The sequence below is a fragment of the Lynx rufus genome, unplaced genomic scaffold (assembly GCF_022079265.1).
Source record: "Lynx rufus isolate CCGP_SWC_20201006 ecotype Redwood Valley unplaced genomic scaffold, mLynRuf1.p SCAF_16, whole genome shotgun sequence".
Lineage (NCBI taxonomy): Eukaryota > Metazoa > Chordata > Mammalia > Carnivora > Felidae > Lynx > Lynx rufus.
Window position 1 is genome coordinate 1,516,398 of NW_025814830.1, and position 16,905 is coordinate 1,533,302.

The 16,905-nt window shown below is 41.7% G+C and overlaps 1 protein-coding gene across 1 annotated transcript; it reads right to left on the reverse strand.

Annotated features, from left to right (window-relative positions):
- Positions 1 to 10,933: 10,933 nt before the first annotated feature.
- LOC124511678 (vomeronasal type-1 receptor 2) lies at positions 10,934 to 11,875 on the reverse strand. The gene has a single exon (XM_047079064.1). The coding sequence runs from the start codon at positions 11,873 to 11,875 to the stop codon at positions 10,934 to 10,936; it is 942 nt and encodes a 313-aa protein (XP_046935020.1).
- Between the last annotated feature and the right edge of the window lie 5,030 nt (positions 11,876 to 16,905).

Consider the following 16,905-nt stretch of genomic DNA (forward strand, 5'->3'; position numbering starts at 1 on the left):
CTTTAGCTTGACATTATCCCAAGCACCACACCCCCTCCCAAGATGCTGTAAGTCTTCTTTAACATATAAAAATACCTTTGGAAACTTCCTTTAACTCTACTTCCCCAAGATAACAGGTTGACAATCAGGCTCCAAGCATATGGCCCACTGATATACATCTGAAGGGTCTCATGACTGAGTTTTTAGTAAACAGTAATAAATGACCTTTTCTGAACAACAGGTAGTCCCTCAAGGTCCTGGAAACCTTGTTTCCAAAATTCCTTAGACACTTACACTATCCCTAACCCCCTCCCCACCTGAAGGTATATAACCAGTCACTCTTCACAGTCCTAGTGCAGCTCTTTCTGCCCACGGGTCCTGCCCCTATGCCTAAATAAAACCACCTCTGCACCAAAGTCGTCTCAAGAATTCTTTGTTCACTTCTGAACCCCAACATTGCCACATCACCTACCCCCTTGTCTTTACATCAGAATGACATATATACCTCATTTTACCTGTGTTTAAAATTTCCATGCCTATGTGGTATTCATCATAGGTACAGCAGTAAATTTTATTTTCTCATGTTAATCTGGTCTCATGTCAATTCGATTTTTTTTTTTTTGAGAGAGCAAGCACAAGTAGGAGAGAAAGGAGCAGAAAGAAAGGGAGAGAGAGAATCTATCAGTGCAGAGCCTGACACAGGGCTCAATCCCACAAACCATGAGATCATGACCTGAGCTGAAATCAAGGGTCAGATGACCAACCAACTGAGCTACCCATACACCCCAGGATCCTTAGTCTAGAAGGACCCTTGAGGGAACAGGTCTACTCTTGCTCCCCAACAATGGTAATTAGATATTTGTACTGCCAACAGATGGGTCACTGAGATAAAATGTACTTCTGGTAATAACCAGAGTTTGGAAAGGGCCCCCAGTTTAGATTCCTCTGTGTCATTAAGGGAGAAGCAAAATTTTTCTTGAGCCTACAGGGTCTCAATTGTCTTCAGTTGAAAATAATCCACATGCCAAAGTGGCACATTCTGGCAGGGGCAGGGGAAGGGGGGTGCTGTCCCAAACCCTTCCAAAGCACAGAATTTAATAAGAAATCAAGGCGCCAAACCATACAATCTTTGCTCCTGTATATCTGCTTTTAGATTTCAGCAAAACATTAGCACTACCATTGAGACATGGGAGGAGCAGTAAACCAAACCTCTGACCTCCTCTAATCAGTTCAGTGAGGCCACAGCCCAGGGTGGGGCCAGAGCTGGAAAAGCTTCTGGAGGGAGGGCTCTGGGTGGAGCTGGGGAGGCAGATTGCTCTAGGCTTCTGAGCTCCCTGCCTGTGGGGTATTTATTCCCAATTCTGTCTTCCTACATTTGCCTAGTAAAAACTTTGTATGATTATATTCCACTTAAGCCAATTACCTACTTTACAACATAATAATAAGCAATTTAATGTAAACTCTTAAGAGTTCTCTGGGACAATCCCACCAGAAACTAAAGTTGGCCCTTGAAAAACATGGGTTTGAATTTGCGCCAGACTACTGAGACATGGATGTTTTTCAACAAATACAGTACAGTACTGTATTTTCCTTTTGATTTCCTGAACAGTCTCTAGCTTTCTTTATTAAGACTCTACTATATAATCTGCATGTAACACACAAGATACATGTTAATCGATTGTTTATGTCATTGGTAAGGCTTCCAGTCAACAGTAGCCTGGTAAGAGTCAAGCGTTTGGGTGTTCACATCTGCAGCACATATACTAAAAATGGAATTGTACGGATTAGCGTGGCCCCTAGAATGACATGCAAGTTCACGAAGCGTTCCATATTAAAAAAAAAAAAAAAAAAAAGGTAAGTTTTTAGGGACTCAAAAGTGACACACAGATTTTCATCACAGTGGGGTCAGTGCCCCCAACCTCCATGATGTTTAAGGGTCAAGTAGATCTTATTCTTTTTTTTTTTTTTTTTTAATTTTTTTTTTTTCAACGTTTATTTATTTTTGGGACAGAGAGAGACAGAGCATGAACGGGGGAGGGGCAGAGAGAGAGGGAGACACAGAATCAGAATCAGGCTCCAGGCTCTGAGCCATCAGCCCAGAGCCTGACGCGGGGCTCGAACTCCCGGACCGCAAGATCGTGACCTGGCTGAAGTCGGACGCTTAACCGACTGCGCCACCCAGGCGCCCCAAGTAGATCTTATTCTTAACAAGGTAAACAAATAATACAACTACAAAACTCTTTTCTTTGTGGATGGCCTTCAGGGGCCACAAGAGTACTCCTAAAACCACAGAGAAATGAACCCATAGTCCCCTGTGAACCACCCATTCCTTGCACTGACCCCACAGTCTGGAATTCAACCGTGTAACCATTTGCTCTAGACTGGAAGTCTCTGGATGGTAGGGGCCATTGCTCTTCATCTGTTTTTCTCATGACCACATTAAGTAGACACAATCACTTTCTCTAGCAGTTTGTAAGCCTCCTCAGTGTTCATCCCAGAACAAGGAACGTGGACTAACTCACACCTGGGTGCCATGGAGATTCCTTCTATGGGGGAAGAAGAGGACCCTGAATGACTCACCCCACCTCCTCTGAGATAGAAGCAAATTCAAACACTGTTGTCATCCACGTGTGTCTGCACACGATATTCCCCACATCCTAAACAGTCCCTGGTGCTGGAGAGAGTGTCCCCAGTGAGACTGACTGCTGCCTCCAGAGTGATGAAGAGGAGAGACTAGGGGTGGGTCTGTGGCGTCAGGTAGATCTTGGATCTGCTAGGTTGAGAGCACCCATGGCCCCAGGTGTGATACAGCCTGTCCCTGAGCAGGACACTCTTATGTAAGACGCCTCTACACCAGTAACACAGTTTACACTCAGGTTTAATTGTGGTCATGGCTCTGGATATTTTGAGTCCTGACCTCCCATGCCTAGGGACCTTCTCCCCTCTTGACATGGCATCAAGGCAGGGCTTGCGTCCCTGAAAAGGGCTGCTTTTGCTGCCCATACTCGTTGGCACTGAACTGGACAGCAGGAGCACCTCACACAGCTGCAGCAGATCACTGAATGAAATCTGGACAACACTGGGGGCCCGTTCCAGTGAGGACCTTTGACTTCATGTCTCTGTCCATCTGTCAAGCTCAAGAAAACATGTCCCCTGGATTACCTGCACGTCCTCAAAAATCTTGCCTTCTCTCATGAATCCCAAGTAGAGAGCCTCTGTGTGCAGATTCTAGGTGGAATTGTACCTCTATCTTTGTGGTTGCTACGGAGGAGGGAGCCCCGAGGGGAGATGATGCTCTAACCCATCTTAAAGATCCCCATGCACTGGATGCAGAACTTGTTGCTGCAGGGGTGACTGGGTGGCTCCGTTGGTTAAGCATACAAGTCTTGACTTTGGCTCAGGTCATGATCTCATGTTTCGTGAGTTCCAGCCCCACATGGGGCTCTGCAATGGCAGCAGGGAGCCTCTTTGGGATTCTGTTTCCCTTTCTGTCCCTCCCCTGCTTGCTCTCTCTCTCTCTCAAAATAAATATAAACTTAAAAAAAAAAAGAATTTGAATCTGCAGTGTTAGGTCTCTCCAGGGAAGGGGAAGCAGCAGGTATTCTCTTCACATGTACGGGCATTTGGGCAACAGATGGAGGCAGTTCAGAACCTCAGGTCAACTTGGTTCATGCACTTATCTCCCTGGGATTCCCAAGCCCCACTGTGTCCATCAGTTTTAGGTGTGAACATTAAATCAAGCTGGAACTGCTGATGGTCACTCTGTGATGCTGTCTTCATTGGAATCTGATCTAACTTTGCTCTAGTGGAGACAGTAGGACTCATATAAGCAAAGACATCTTCCTGCAGGTGGATTTTGGGGCATCTTAGCTCTGTGCTGCACAACTGTGGGTTAGAGCTGGAAGCCCCAGAAGGAATTGGGAAGAGGTACTCTGTGAAATGCTCCTCCAGAGCGGGTCTAATGGGCACCTGAAGTGTTTAGGTGGGGATTGGTAGTCCTGGTCAGTGGTGAGGGGAACAGAATTAAAAACAAAATGTCCTCCCAAACCAGAAAACCTCCAGACAAAAGCAGAAGAGAAAGAGAACACTTTTATTACAGAATAAGCATTAAACTGGAATGTGATGCCAATTACAGGCAATCCACTAAGTGATTAAAGACCAAAAGAAATCTAATATTTTTGGATAGCCAAGCAGATACATATACTTATCATATTCGTGTGATAAGGTAAATAACAGGCCTCAAGTAAGAGGATTGGACAGCATTTGCTATTTGGGGTAACTGTCTGTGTGCTGACTGGCCTATTCCAAGTTACAGTAAACCCACATCTTTAGGACAGGAAGTATTTTTTTGCACCATAGAACTTTTTCCTGCTGGACTTAGGCTCCTACCCTTCATGCAGAAACGGAGCAGTGGGCATGCTATCCCTTGATGTTCACATGTCAAAGAGCTAGATCCCATGCAATTGAGAAAGATATTCGCCGACCTGAAAGTTGAAGAAAGCTTTCTTCAGCTTAAAAAGATTTACATATATTTCAAAGATATGGAGAAACAAATGACAAGATTGGTAAAGTGAATATTCCAAGAAAAGGGAGGTGATGGAAAATCTCTTATTTTTGGCTCAGAGTATTAGGCTTCCTGTGTTGTTTGTCCTTACCACAGCCAGGCCCAAGGCCCTGACCACCTAGGGCTCGTTGACATGTGGATTCCCGCAGGCCCAGGATTCAGGCAGCTGGCGGTGGCCTCGAACTCACTGTCCTCCTGCAGAGGGGTTAGAGAAGGAAGGAGGAGGCAGTGCTGGACAAGGCTCAGCAAGGACACGAGTAGGGAGCCTGCACAGGTTTGGTGTTAGGACTGCTGGTGCCGTAGACACGGATTCAGGTTGGGGTTGGGTGTGCTCTGCCTTACTCCTGTGTGCATGCAGGCACATGGCATTCTGAGGGCTGTTCCATGAGCCTAGGTTGCTGCAGGAGACTCGGGGCCCAAGTGTGGTATATGCCAGGTTTGCTGGGGGCACTTGTGAGGGTTTGGGTGGAATTTCTAAGAGCACAGGCTCTGTGGCCCCTCTTCTTGAGAGGGGAGGTGTGTGTGTGTGTGTGTGTGTGTGTGTCTATTGCTGGGGAGCGGTGTGTCATTGCTTAGTACACATGTGTGGGTAGACAGAAGTCCATGGTGACTGCACAGTGGGTGAAGGGGACTCAGGGCCAGAATTCTGTCCTCCAGAAACTCCCCAGTCCACAGCTTCCTCCCCAGTCCATGGCGTCACAGGATGATCCGTGGTCTGAAGGCCTGGAGCGGGTGAGTGGCGTCTCCCTCCAGCCCAGGTCCCTGCAGCCAGGTCTGAGTCAAGACAATGCACTCAAGTGTCCTGCCGCAACCAGGTTCACTCTCTGGAGACACTTGGTCCAAATGGCAGAGCTTTAGAACAACGACACGCCTCTCCTTTGGGCATCTCTCACGGGGCGGCATCAGGAATTATTCTAGCTGAGCATGAAGGTGTCTTCACAGCTGTGTTTGAAATGAGCAAAAGGACCACAACAGAGGACAGCTGGGAACAGAAGGAAGCCTTTGATGGCAGTGCCATCCACACGTCTGTGAGTTGTGTTGTCTTGTACACAAGGTAAGTCATGATCGGTGTTAAGTAATAAAGCAGATTATAACTGCACTAACGGACCAGGTTGTGTTCATCGTCCCTTGGGTTGTATGTGCATGCCTGTCTTCTTGGACTTTGTGCTGCCACAGGCCTTTGATCTCTGTCCTTTAGGTACTTGTATTTCCTCACATCTTTAAATAGCTAATAAAAAACTCATTGGGGAGGGTGCCTGGGCGGCTCAGTCGGTTGAGCATCTGACTTCAGCTCAGGTCATGATGTTGTAGTTTGTGGGTTTGAGCCCTGCATCGGGTTCCACACTGTCAGCACGGAGTCCACTTCAGACCCTCTGTCCCCCTCTCTTCTGCCCCTCCCCTGCTCATGCTTGTGTGCATGCTCTCTCTCCTTCTCTCTCAAAAATAAACATTAAAAAAAAACAAACAAACCCTCTTTGGGGAAATACATGATTCTAGGTCTGGGACAGACCTGAGAGTCTGGAAGCATCTTATACTGGTATAAAAATGGAAACTTCCCAACCCCCCCCCCCCCACAAAAAAAATTGGAACATATCAAAGCCACATGAAAGAAAACCTTTAAGGACTCCTGATGCCCAAAGCTGGAATAATTTGAGCGATAAAATAAATAGCATCATACTGGATTATAATACCTACTGTAAGTTAACATACATGAGTTCATACTGACATGAATAATTGAATAAACAAATAAATGAGGAAGGGACAAATCTTCCTGGCAGAAAAATGCTAAAGAGAATACACATATATTTTCACACACACACAGATATATACATATACGTATACATATATATGCCTCCTTTCAGGAGAAAGGCATTAATTTAACTCCCCTTGGTTTTGTTTTGGGATGAACTTAGTGACTTCTAAACAAGTATGGAAATGGGAACACAGTAATTTCATGAAGATACCTGGCAAGCATCAGCTGAACCAAGGGATCACGGTTAACAGCACCAGTGATACATCAAGATTATTTCCTGAATCTCTGATATGATATGATAGGAGATTGGGATATTCTTCTAAAAATCTACGAACATATTCTAATCATTAAAAAATAATCAGACAAACTCAACTTTAGTGACATGCAAAAATAACACCTGACCAGACTTCCCCTAACTCACTAAAACCATGAAAAACTAGGAAGGGTTAAAATACTGACACAGCACAAGGGACACTGAGGAGATATGATGACTAAAGAAAATGTGGTATTCTGAAATGGATCCTGGAACGTGAAAATATATTGTTATAACTGGTGAAATGCAAATAAAGCGTGAAGTAAATTAACAGTGCTGCGCCAATGCTGGTCCTCAGTTTTGTCAACGGTGTCATGGGGGTGCCTGCCATGGGACTCTTGATCTCAGGGTCATGAGTTTGAGCCCCACATTGGGGGTAGGGATTATATAAACAAACAAATAGAAAGAAGTATCTTGGTAATGTACAACATTAATATGTGGATACACTCAGTGAGAAGGTATATAGGAAGTTTCTGTATTATCTTTGCTACTTATCTGCATATATAAATTTATTCCAAAATAAAAATTTACATTAGAAATTGTAACTGCTTGTAATTTAATTATAGAGAATTACATTACATTATTGGCATGTTTAAGTTAATATCCTTTTGTTGTTGCTGTTATTCTGAAGTTATCCAGTGTGCTTCCTTGGTGATTTCAAAAGCAATATAACTCTTCATTAAACAAAAACAGTTTCGTATCTTTTGCCCCCAAACTGTTACTACAGGTGACCCTTGAACAACATGGGTATTTGGGCTGTCAACCCGCTGTGCAGTTGAAAATGCATGTGTAACTTTTTTTTTTTTTTTGAGAGAGAGGGAGAGAGAAAGAGAATGCATGAATGGGGGAGGGGCAGAGGGAGAAAGAGAATCTTAAGCAGGCTCCATGGCCAGCATGGAGCCCCATGCGAGGCTTGATCTCGTGACTGAGAGATAACGACCTGAGCCAAAATCGAGTCAGACCCTCAACCAACTGGGCTACCCAGTGCCCCATAACTTTTGATTCTCCCAAAACTCAACTAATGTTGACCAGAAGCCTTACCAAAACCATAAGTCTATTAACACCTATTTTGTATGTTATATGTATTATGTACTGTTTTACATCTTCATACATATTATATAATTTATTCTTACAATAAACCTAGAAGAAAATGTTATTAAGAAAACCATAAGAAAAATACATTTGCAGTACTGTACTATAAAAAATCTACACATAAGTACACCTATGCAGTTCAAAAACCATGGTTCAAGGGTCAACTGAATACAATATTATAAATTGATTTATAACTTTGTGCTAATTTATCATTTTCATGTAAATATTATATAGATATATATTACCTGTCAATGACCATTCAAGGGTCTTAATAAAATGCTGAATAATTTTCTATTGGGTTTATATACTAAAGGTCCACATTTGGATAGCAACATAAATAATTCTATCACATTTGTTTCTCAATGAGACCAACTACAAAAATTATGTATAATCTAGGTTTCATTCTAATTTATGGTGTATGAAATTCAAGTAAGTGATAAAATATTTTATGGTAGAAAGTAATCATCACTAGAGTTATATATAAATTTTATATATATATATTTAAAAATATTATATATATATTTTAGAAAAAATTAGCTGAAAATAATAAGTGATTTGGGAATAAGATATAAGACAATAATGCAACATGGAAATTCAAGGCATTACATTTTGTTCACTCAATAAATTGAAATGAGAGAAATACAGGATGAACCTTAAAATAACATTAGATTTTTTTTTTTGAGAGGAAGTATGCAGAAGGAGAGGGAGCAAGAATCCTAAGCAAACATATTTGAGCCCGAAAAATGCTGAAACCCTTAATTTTTCTCCTATCTGAACCTCTCAAGTGGGATGTTAACTTTTCCAAATGTCTTCTCTAACTTCACAAGAGAAAACTGTCTCCCTATGAACAACAGATTACAGATATTTTCAAGAGAGACTTAATTATACTTCAGCAATTTCCACTCAATCACATTGGGTGCACAGAGGTAGATGATTCAGTGAGCTCCTTCCAACTCCATATTACATGCACAGAACTGCTGTGAAGCAACTATACTAATCATGCAAACTTCTCTGTGATTTCTGTAGAGCAGATTGAATAGCAAATTAATTTATGAGTCATAGTCTTAAAGATCATAAAAGTTAGACTTTATTACTGCTTGGAACAAATTCCAACAATCATCATCAGAGTTTTTATGAAAATATATGCATGCAAATACACACTTTCACACGTATAAACACGCATACATGTTGTTATGCATACATATACGGATACACACACATACACATACGTACACGACACACAGAATTCAGTATGTTAGAAATGTTCTCTGTAGAAAGTAAACAAAAGATGAAGTTTAAAAATCTAAACATATTAGAAAAAAGGATTATATATTTATAAATAAATTATAATGAAGATATGAAATGTAATAAAACTGTACAAAACACTTACATATTGAATGCCTTAAATAATATTCATTGATACCATAAAAGAAACTGATTTTTTTTTTAAATTTTTTTTTTCAACGTTTATTTATTTTTTGGGGGGACAGAGAGAGACAAAGCATGAACAGGGGAGGGGCAGAGAGAGAGGGAGACACAGAATCGGAAACAGGCTCCAGGCTCTGAGCCATCAGCCCAGAGCCTGACGCAGGGCTCGAACTCACGGACCGCGAGATCGTGACCTGGCTGAAGTCGGACGCTTAACCGACTGCGCCACCCAGGCGCCCCAGAAACTGATTTTATTAATCAAAATGAGATAGTACATTCTAATGAGGTTGTTTGTTTTTTTGTTTAAGTAAACTCTATGCCCAAAATGGGGTTTGACCCGTGTAGAATAAATTCTAAACTGAATAATATTGATGGAAGAAACAGGGATATCTATCAAAGAGCAACCCCCCCCCCCAACAAACACACACAAACGTACCCTGATGACATGGCTTAACAGTGAGGAGGTTATGTTCATAGGTAAACCAATACTATTTAAGCCGTTTAAAAGTGAAGAAGGACGCCTGAGTGACTCAGGAGGCTGAACATCAGACTCTTGATTTCGGCTCAAGTCATGATCTCAGAAGGTGAGATCGAATCCTGTGTCAGGCTCCACACTGGGCATAAAGCCTGATTGGGATTCTCTCTCCCTCTCAAAATAATAAACATTTAAATATATACATATTAAAAAAAAAGAAAACATATATAAGATGAACATGAGTATCTTGTACTGACAGAAAGTAAGAAAGTTAAAAAGTATATACGTATCCGAGTATGCCAAATGGCCAAAGCTGGAACAATCTGAATAAGACAATAAATGTCAGTTTTGAATTATAATGCAAAATATTAGAAACTATATGTGAGGGGCACCTGAGTGGCTCAGTCGGTTAAGCGTCCGGCTGCAGCTCAGGTCATGATCTCACGGTTGTGAGTTCGAGCTCCACGTCAGGCTCTGTGCTGGAGCCTGGAGCCTGCTTGGGATTCTGTGTCTCTTTCTCTCTCTGCCCCTTCCCTGCTCACACTCTGTCTCTCTCAAAAATGAAGAAACATTAAAAAAAAATGTGAAATTATACTGATATAAATAATAGTACAATCAATAACTTCCAAATGCTACTACTCTAGCTGCTCCAAGTTTGATGAAAGACTCCTCCTTAAAATTGCTTCATAAAATCGGAAATGTAGGAGATGACCCTAAATCCATTTCTTGTTAATAGAGCCAACTGGCATCAAGATTTAGAACAAACTACCTTCTAAAAAAATTTTTTTTTAATGTTTATTTATTTTTGTGAGAGAGAGACAGAGTATGAGTGGGGAAGGGGCTGAGAGAGAGGGAGACACAGAATCTGAAGCAGGCTCCAGGCTCTGAGCTGTTAGCACAGAGCCCGATGTGGGGCTCGAAGCCACGAATGGTGAGATCATGACCTGAGCTGAAGTCAGAGGCTTAACTGACTGAGCCATGCAGGCACCCCAGAACAACCTACCTTCTAAAGACTCCCCACATACATTTAACTTGATGAAACGAAACGTCTGTTTGCTTCCTGCCTGCACAGTTTCTAAGTATCAGCTGACATGTCTTCTTGCTTGTTTTCCTTTGTCTTCTGCAATTCATTGTTGTAATGTTTACCTGAAAGTATTTTACATGCTCATCTTTCTCCAGAAGTATTTTCATATTTCAGTTGTTACTGAAACAGATGCTCTTCCTGTCTTTTTCACAACTCAATCTACAAGGAGACTGGCTTGTAATTGTGTGTAGGATTCTACTGGGAATGAGTATATCAATGACCAAACATGGTAAAAAACATACAATTTATATGTTTCTGGTGAGATGGGGTAGTTGTGTATTTCTTCTAGTACATGTACAGAAGAGTCTAGATACACAGGGGTTACAACTTAAGAGAATAAAGGGGCTAACAGTTGGGAAACAGATACTGATTAAGGCAGAGGTGTTCACCAGCCACCAAGTGGTCTTGCCAAAACAAGAAAAACAAATGTAAATGATGGAAGAGAGGGTAGAAAAAGATACAAAGGTGCTTACCAGGACAAGGATGGTTTGAATGGCTCTGGTCTCAGGGGAGAATCTAGATGACAGGTTGTTCCTATGAATGTGTTGGACCCTCTGCTTGTGTGTGTAAAGGATGAAAACCATGGAGCCGCTGGCCCAGGACATGAGCCCCAAACACAAAACATCAGGGATGGATGTGACAGTTGCACATAGGAAGTCTGTACCTTTGTCATGAAGTGTAGCTGAACAGTACTTAAAGTCTATAGTTGTGATGTTTTCATTACTCCATTTTTTAATCACATACATAGGTACTATGATATTTACCAACATGTGCAGAATCCAGCACAAAATGGTGGAGGGGCCAATGTACTTCAGGGCTTTTGCTTTCATCTCTGCCCACCTGGAACTCCTGGGACTGATGGTGATGGCCTGGAAGATACTCAAGAGGCAGGTAGTGCCAATGGATACACCCCTGACCACTCTGTGCATATAGAAAACAACTCTGCATCCAAAGTCATTGAGAAAATATCTCAACCCAAAAGCTGCCATGGTCTCCGGGATTCCTCTCGAGAGAATGACCAAAGAGTTGGCTACAGTCAAGTGCCTGAAAATCACATCTGTGGATCTTGACCTACCTCCATTGAAGCAAAGGGACATATAATGATATAAGAGTGAGAAATTCCCCAGGATTCCAATGGTAATCTGGACCAGGAAGATTACTGCAATTTTCAAATCCACAGACGTCATTCAGTTATTTTCCAGGGCTCAATATTCACTTTCGCAAAGAAGAGGATTCTGTGTGGAGACACCGGGAATGGGCTACAATTTTCAAGAAAAATTAAATCCCAAAATCTCTACTTACTCTTACTTTTCCCTGATAACTTATTTCTAATATATTTTCTTCTTTTGTTAAGAGATTTTTCCAAGTTTGATGTATTTCCTTATACAGCACTTGCAATGTATGGGTCTCTGTTATTAATGCTTTATTTATAACATTTAATATTTACAACTCTCCAAGTTAGTACCTAACATTATCTTCCTTTTACAGATGAGGAGAATTTATAGTGTTTTTGTTGTTGTTAACTCCCAACGTGGGGCTCAAACTCACGATCCAGAGATCAAGAGTTGGTCATAAGCTCTACTGACTGAGCCAGCCAGGTGCCCCCAGATAAGGAGAATTTAGCTGAAAAGAGGTTAAGTGACTCAACTAAATGTTAGTAGTAGAGCCATGGTTTGAACCTGAGTAGCCGGGTTGCAGTGACATTGGCCGTTGGCATCATACTACTTTCTCAGATCTTGTATTCTTTAAATAATCCAAATATACTTACACATTGTCATATTTGAAACTTGCTGTATTTTACGTTTAATTGTGCTAATTAATTATTTTTTAGTATTTAGGCTATTGACTAGCACCACTAGCAAGACCATCGAAGGTCTTACAATGCAGATGCACTAAATAATTCTCCAGCATCAAATTGACTGTAGAATATAGGTCAGTGGCGCCTGGGTGGTTCAATCACTTAAGGGTCCAACTTTGGCTCAGGTCATGATCCTGAAGTTCCTGAGTTCAAGCCCCGCATCGGGCTCTGTGCTGACAGCTCGGAGCCTGAAGCCTGCTTCAGATTCTGTGTCTCCCTCTCTCTCTGCTCCTCTTCCACTTGTGCTCTGTTCCCTCCCCCACCCCCCAAATAAATAAACATTAAAAAACAATTTAGCTAAAAAAAAAAATTAGAATATGGGTTAATATGGGGATAGCAAAGTAATGAATCATATCATTTATTTTTTCCAGTGAGATCTACCATATAAATTATGGCATACTATGGGTTTTTTTTTTTTTTCTCCTAAGCAGTTGAATTTGACATTTAAGTAAGTACTGAAATATGTTTAGGGTAAAAACTCAATTTGGGCGCCTGGGTGGCGCAGTCGGTTAAGCGTCCGACTTCAGCCACGTCACGATCTCGCGGTCCATGAGTTCGAGCCCCGCGTCAGGCTCTGGGCTGATGGCTCGGAGCCTGGAGCCTGTTTCCGATTCTGTGTCTCCCTCTCTCTCTGCCCCTCCCCCGTTCATGCTCTGTCTCTCTCTGTCCCAAAAATTAAAAAAAAGCAAAAAAAAAAAAAAAAAAAAAACGTTGAAAAAAAACCTCTATTAGTCTTTATTTCATGTAAAAATATAAAACATATAAAAATATAAAACAAGTCCTATGCAAGATGGAATTTGAGACATGAAATCTTAGGCGCTGAAAAAATTCAAATAGGAGAACACAGGGGTGAGTCTGAAAATGACACATTAGAGTATTACAAGCTAGAGAAAATATCAGAAGGCACATTTGCGATTGAAAAATGCCAGGTCCTTAGTTTACTCTGCCATCTAAACCCTCAAGTTAACTTTTCCTTGAAGGCTGCTTCACTAACTTCATGGAGGAAAACTGTCCCACCTAGATCAACAGACTATGGGTATTTTCAAAAGAGAGATAATTAACACCTCCATTAAACACACCAAACCTAAGTAACAGAAAAATCACACGCCAGCAAGTGTCACTTAACCACACTGTTCGTACAGGGAGGAATGGTTCAATGAGCTCCATCAAACTCATTATCACATCCACACAACTCTTACTGAAATAACAATGCTAATCCTGGAAATCACTCCATGATTTCTATAGAGCAGATTAACTTCTGAATTATAGTCTTAAGGATCATAAAAACCAGAATCCACTAATGCTCAGAATGAAGCCCAACCATCATCATCAGTGAAGATCACAGTAAGATAAACATTAGGAACAACTGGAGATTGATATAGGGTCTCAGACCTCTGGTTCCTCTCCCCAAGTTCAGCCTGTGCCTCAGAAATTATTATTTCTTCCTGTATGGGACTGTTTCTGTGTCACTTTCTACCCTCAGAAGAATCCCTTCCCCAGACAGGAGCATTTCCCCGGACTGTGATATGCCTCATCTCCAAACATAATCTGTGTCTCAGGCTGAAACAGAAAAATACTCACGTATCTCTTTCCTGCTGCTGGGACAGTGAGCTCGGTGTGACAGTCATGACACCCTTTGCTCATGTGGGAGGGAGGCAGCCAGACCCTATGATAAGAGTCTGTGATTCTGTGATCTCAACTCTCCACAGAACTACAATTATCACTTCGCGGGCAGTTCCAATGACGCTGTACAATGTGGCAGCTGAAATTAATCTTAAAAAAAAAAAAAAAATCCTTCCAGTTCCCAATTCCCAGAAACAATTAGAGTTTCCAGTTAGCCTCTCCAAAGAGACAGACTGAATGTTTTGGAGGAGTGTTTTCCTTTTCCATAATAGCTGGGGATAGACAGAGTCTCACTTGGTAGAAATAGAAAAACGTTGAGATCTGGCCCAGGAGAGAACAGCAGTGAAGCACAAGTATTTAGTCAGACCCTGCACTTCCTGGAGAATGTCACCGTCCTTAAAATATAATTGTCTGTTTACGCTCAGGCTCCTAAGCTGAAAAATAAGGCCCAGGGAGGATTTTTCAAGAAGAGCGAAAGGAAGGCTGTGATGCAACAAACATGTATCACAAATCATTAGATATGCTTTGTACAACTCGGTGCAGTTAACTGGAAAGTCCAGTTGACATGGACATTTCTAGGAATGTGTACTTCATGGCACTGACCCCAGAAGAAGTACAAATTCTGAAGTGAACCCTGTGCACGGGCCAGTGGGGGGGGGGGGGGAAGGGGCAGAAACAGCAATATTTGTACAGGAAGTCTTTCACAAAGACAGCACCAGGTGATAGTTTATCAGTGATACTCTATTATTCTTCACTATCAGATAGATCCATGTTACTTGGGCCATTCACAAATGTTATGTTTACTATACTTCAAAAGAATAATGCTTGCAAATAATTTCCCAATATCTTACAAAGATTGCCACCAATATTTAACAAATCTCACATACGTAAGGGATCCCAAATTATTAAATATATTTGCAAATACTGTCACCAATAAAAGATTACAGCATAGGGGCACCTGGCTGCTAAGTCTGTAAAGCATGTAATTCTTGAGTTGTGAGTTCAAGCCCCAACTTGGAGGGACAGTTTACTTAAAAAAAAAAAAGAAAAGAAAAGAAAGAAAGGAAGAAAGAAAAAGAAGTTAAGGAGGAAGACAGATGATCATGTTGGTAACTGCAAACCAAGATATTTGGCAGAATTTTATAGGTGACAATGGTAAAAAAAAGTAATATTAGGATGTCCTTAAGTTGATAAATATCACTGATTTCTTCTTTTAAGTTTATTTATTCTGAGAGACAGCGAGCGAGCATGCATGAATGATGGAGGGCAGACAGACAGGGAGAGAGGGAGAATGCCAAGCAGACTGCATACTGTCAGCACAGAGCCTGATGCGAGGCTCAAACTCACCAACCGTGAGATCGTGACCTGAGCCGAGATCAAGGGTCAGATGCCTGACTAAGCCACCCAGGCACTCATAGTATTACTGCACCTACTGCTTGTAGAAGACATAAATATATACCTGGGAAGCCCAAATAATTAATTTTTTATTTAAAAAAAGATAATCAGGGCACCTGGGTGGTTCAGTTGGTTAAGCGTCCAACTTTGGCTCAGGTCATGATCTCACAGTTCCTGAGTTCGAGCATCGCGTTGGGCTCTGTGCTCACAGCTCAGAGCCTGCAGCCTGCTTCGGATTCTGTGTCTCCCTCTCTCTCTACCCCATCCCCATTCATGCTCTGTCTCTGTCTGTCTTAAAAGTAAATAAAACATTAAAAAAAAATTAAAAAAAATCAATCCATCAATGAAAAAATATTAGGATAGAACATTAACATACATAACATATGGGTCTTCATATATGCGGACTGCATACGGAGGGGGATTACGATTAATACAAGTATGAGATGAGATAGGAATAAATCTAACAAGAAATGTGAAAAGCCTATATGTGGAAAATTATCAAGCATTGATAACACACACACATTTGGAGAAATGGAAAAATGAACAAGATCAAGGCAGGTGGGGCTCAAAGGAAAGAATACCAAACAGGAAGAGATCTGCATGTTGAAAGAACCCCAGAAATCTGCAGAGTGCTCCCAAATACTCGGCCGAGTCCTGACTGCACAAACATGTGAGGAAACAAGCTGATACCGCAGAAAAAAGCCACGTGATAGGGTTGGAGGGAACAATGTTTGGTGCTCACAGAGGGCCAGACATAGTACCCGTTCCAAACAGCTACACTGGAAAAACTCACAATTCACAGGGATCGAGTGGATTAAACAAGAAGGCCTTGTCTCAGGTGTGGAGAGATAATCACTCCCACACTGAGTTCAGGCTCCACCTGAGAGAAACTGCCTCTCCTGCCAGACCCACGATGGTCATGTCCTGTCCCTGGTATCCCCAAGAGAGAGAGAAAAGGTTGTGGCACACTGGACGCTCTGAATCCTTCCTTTACTTGGAAGTTCAACTTAAGGGGTTTTCAGGGTTGTTTTTGCCCTCATTTTTGCCTCATGATCTCAAACTCGGATCAAACCATGATGAAGCTGTGAGTTGACTGTAATGAGCGAACTGATGAGTGAGGGAATTCATGAGGGTTTTATAAATGGGCCAAAGACAGCCCCTGTGGCTCCCTTTTTCCTTACTTCACCACAGGAAGGGCTAGGAATATTGGCCACTGGAACCAAACTCAAATTATTATACAGTCAGCTGCTTTACATTTAGCCCAAACAAACATATCTCTACCCATTTAAAGCTACCTATTTGCTGAAAACCCTACCCAATGTGTGCCAAGCACAGGTAAGC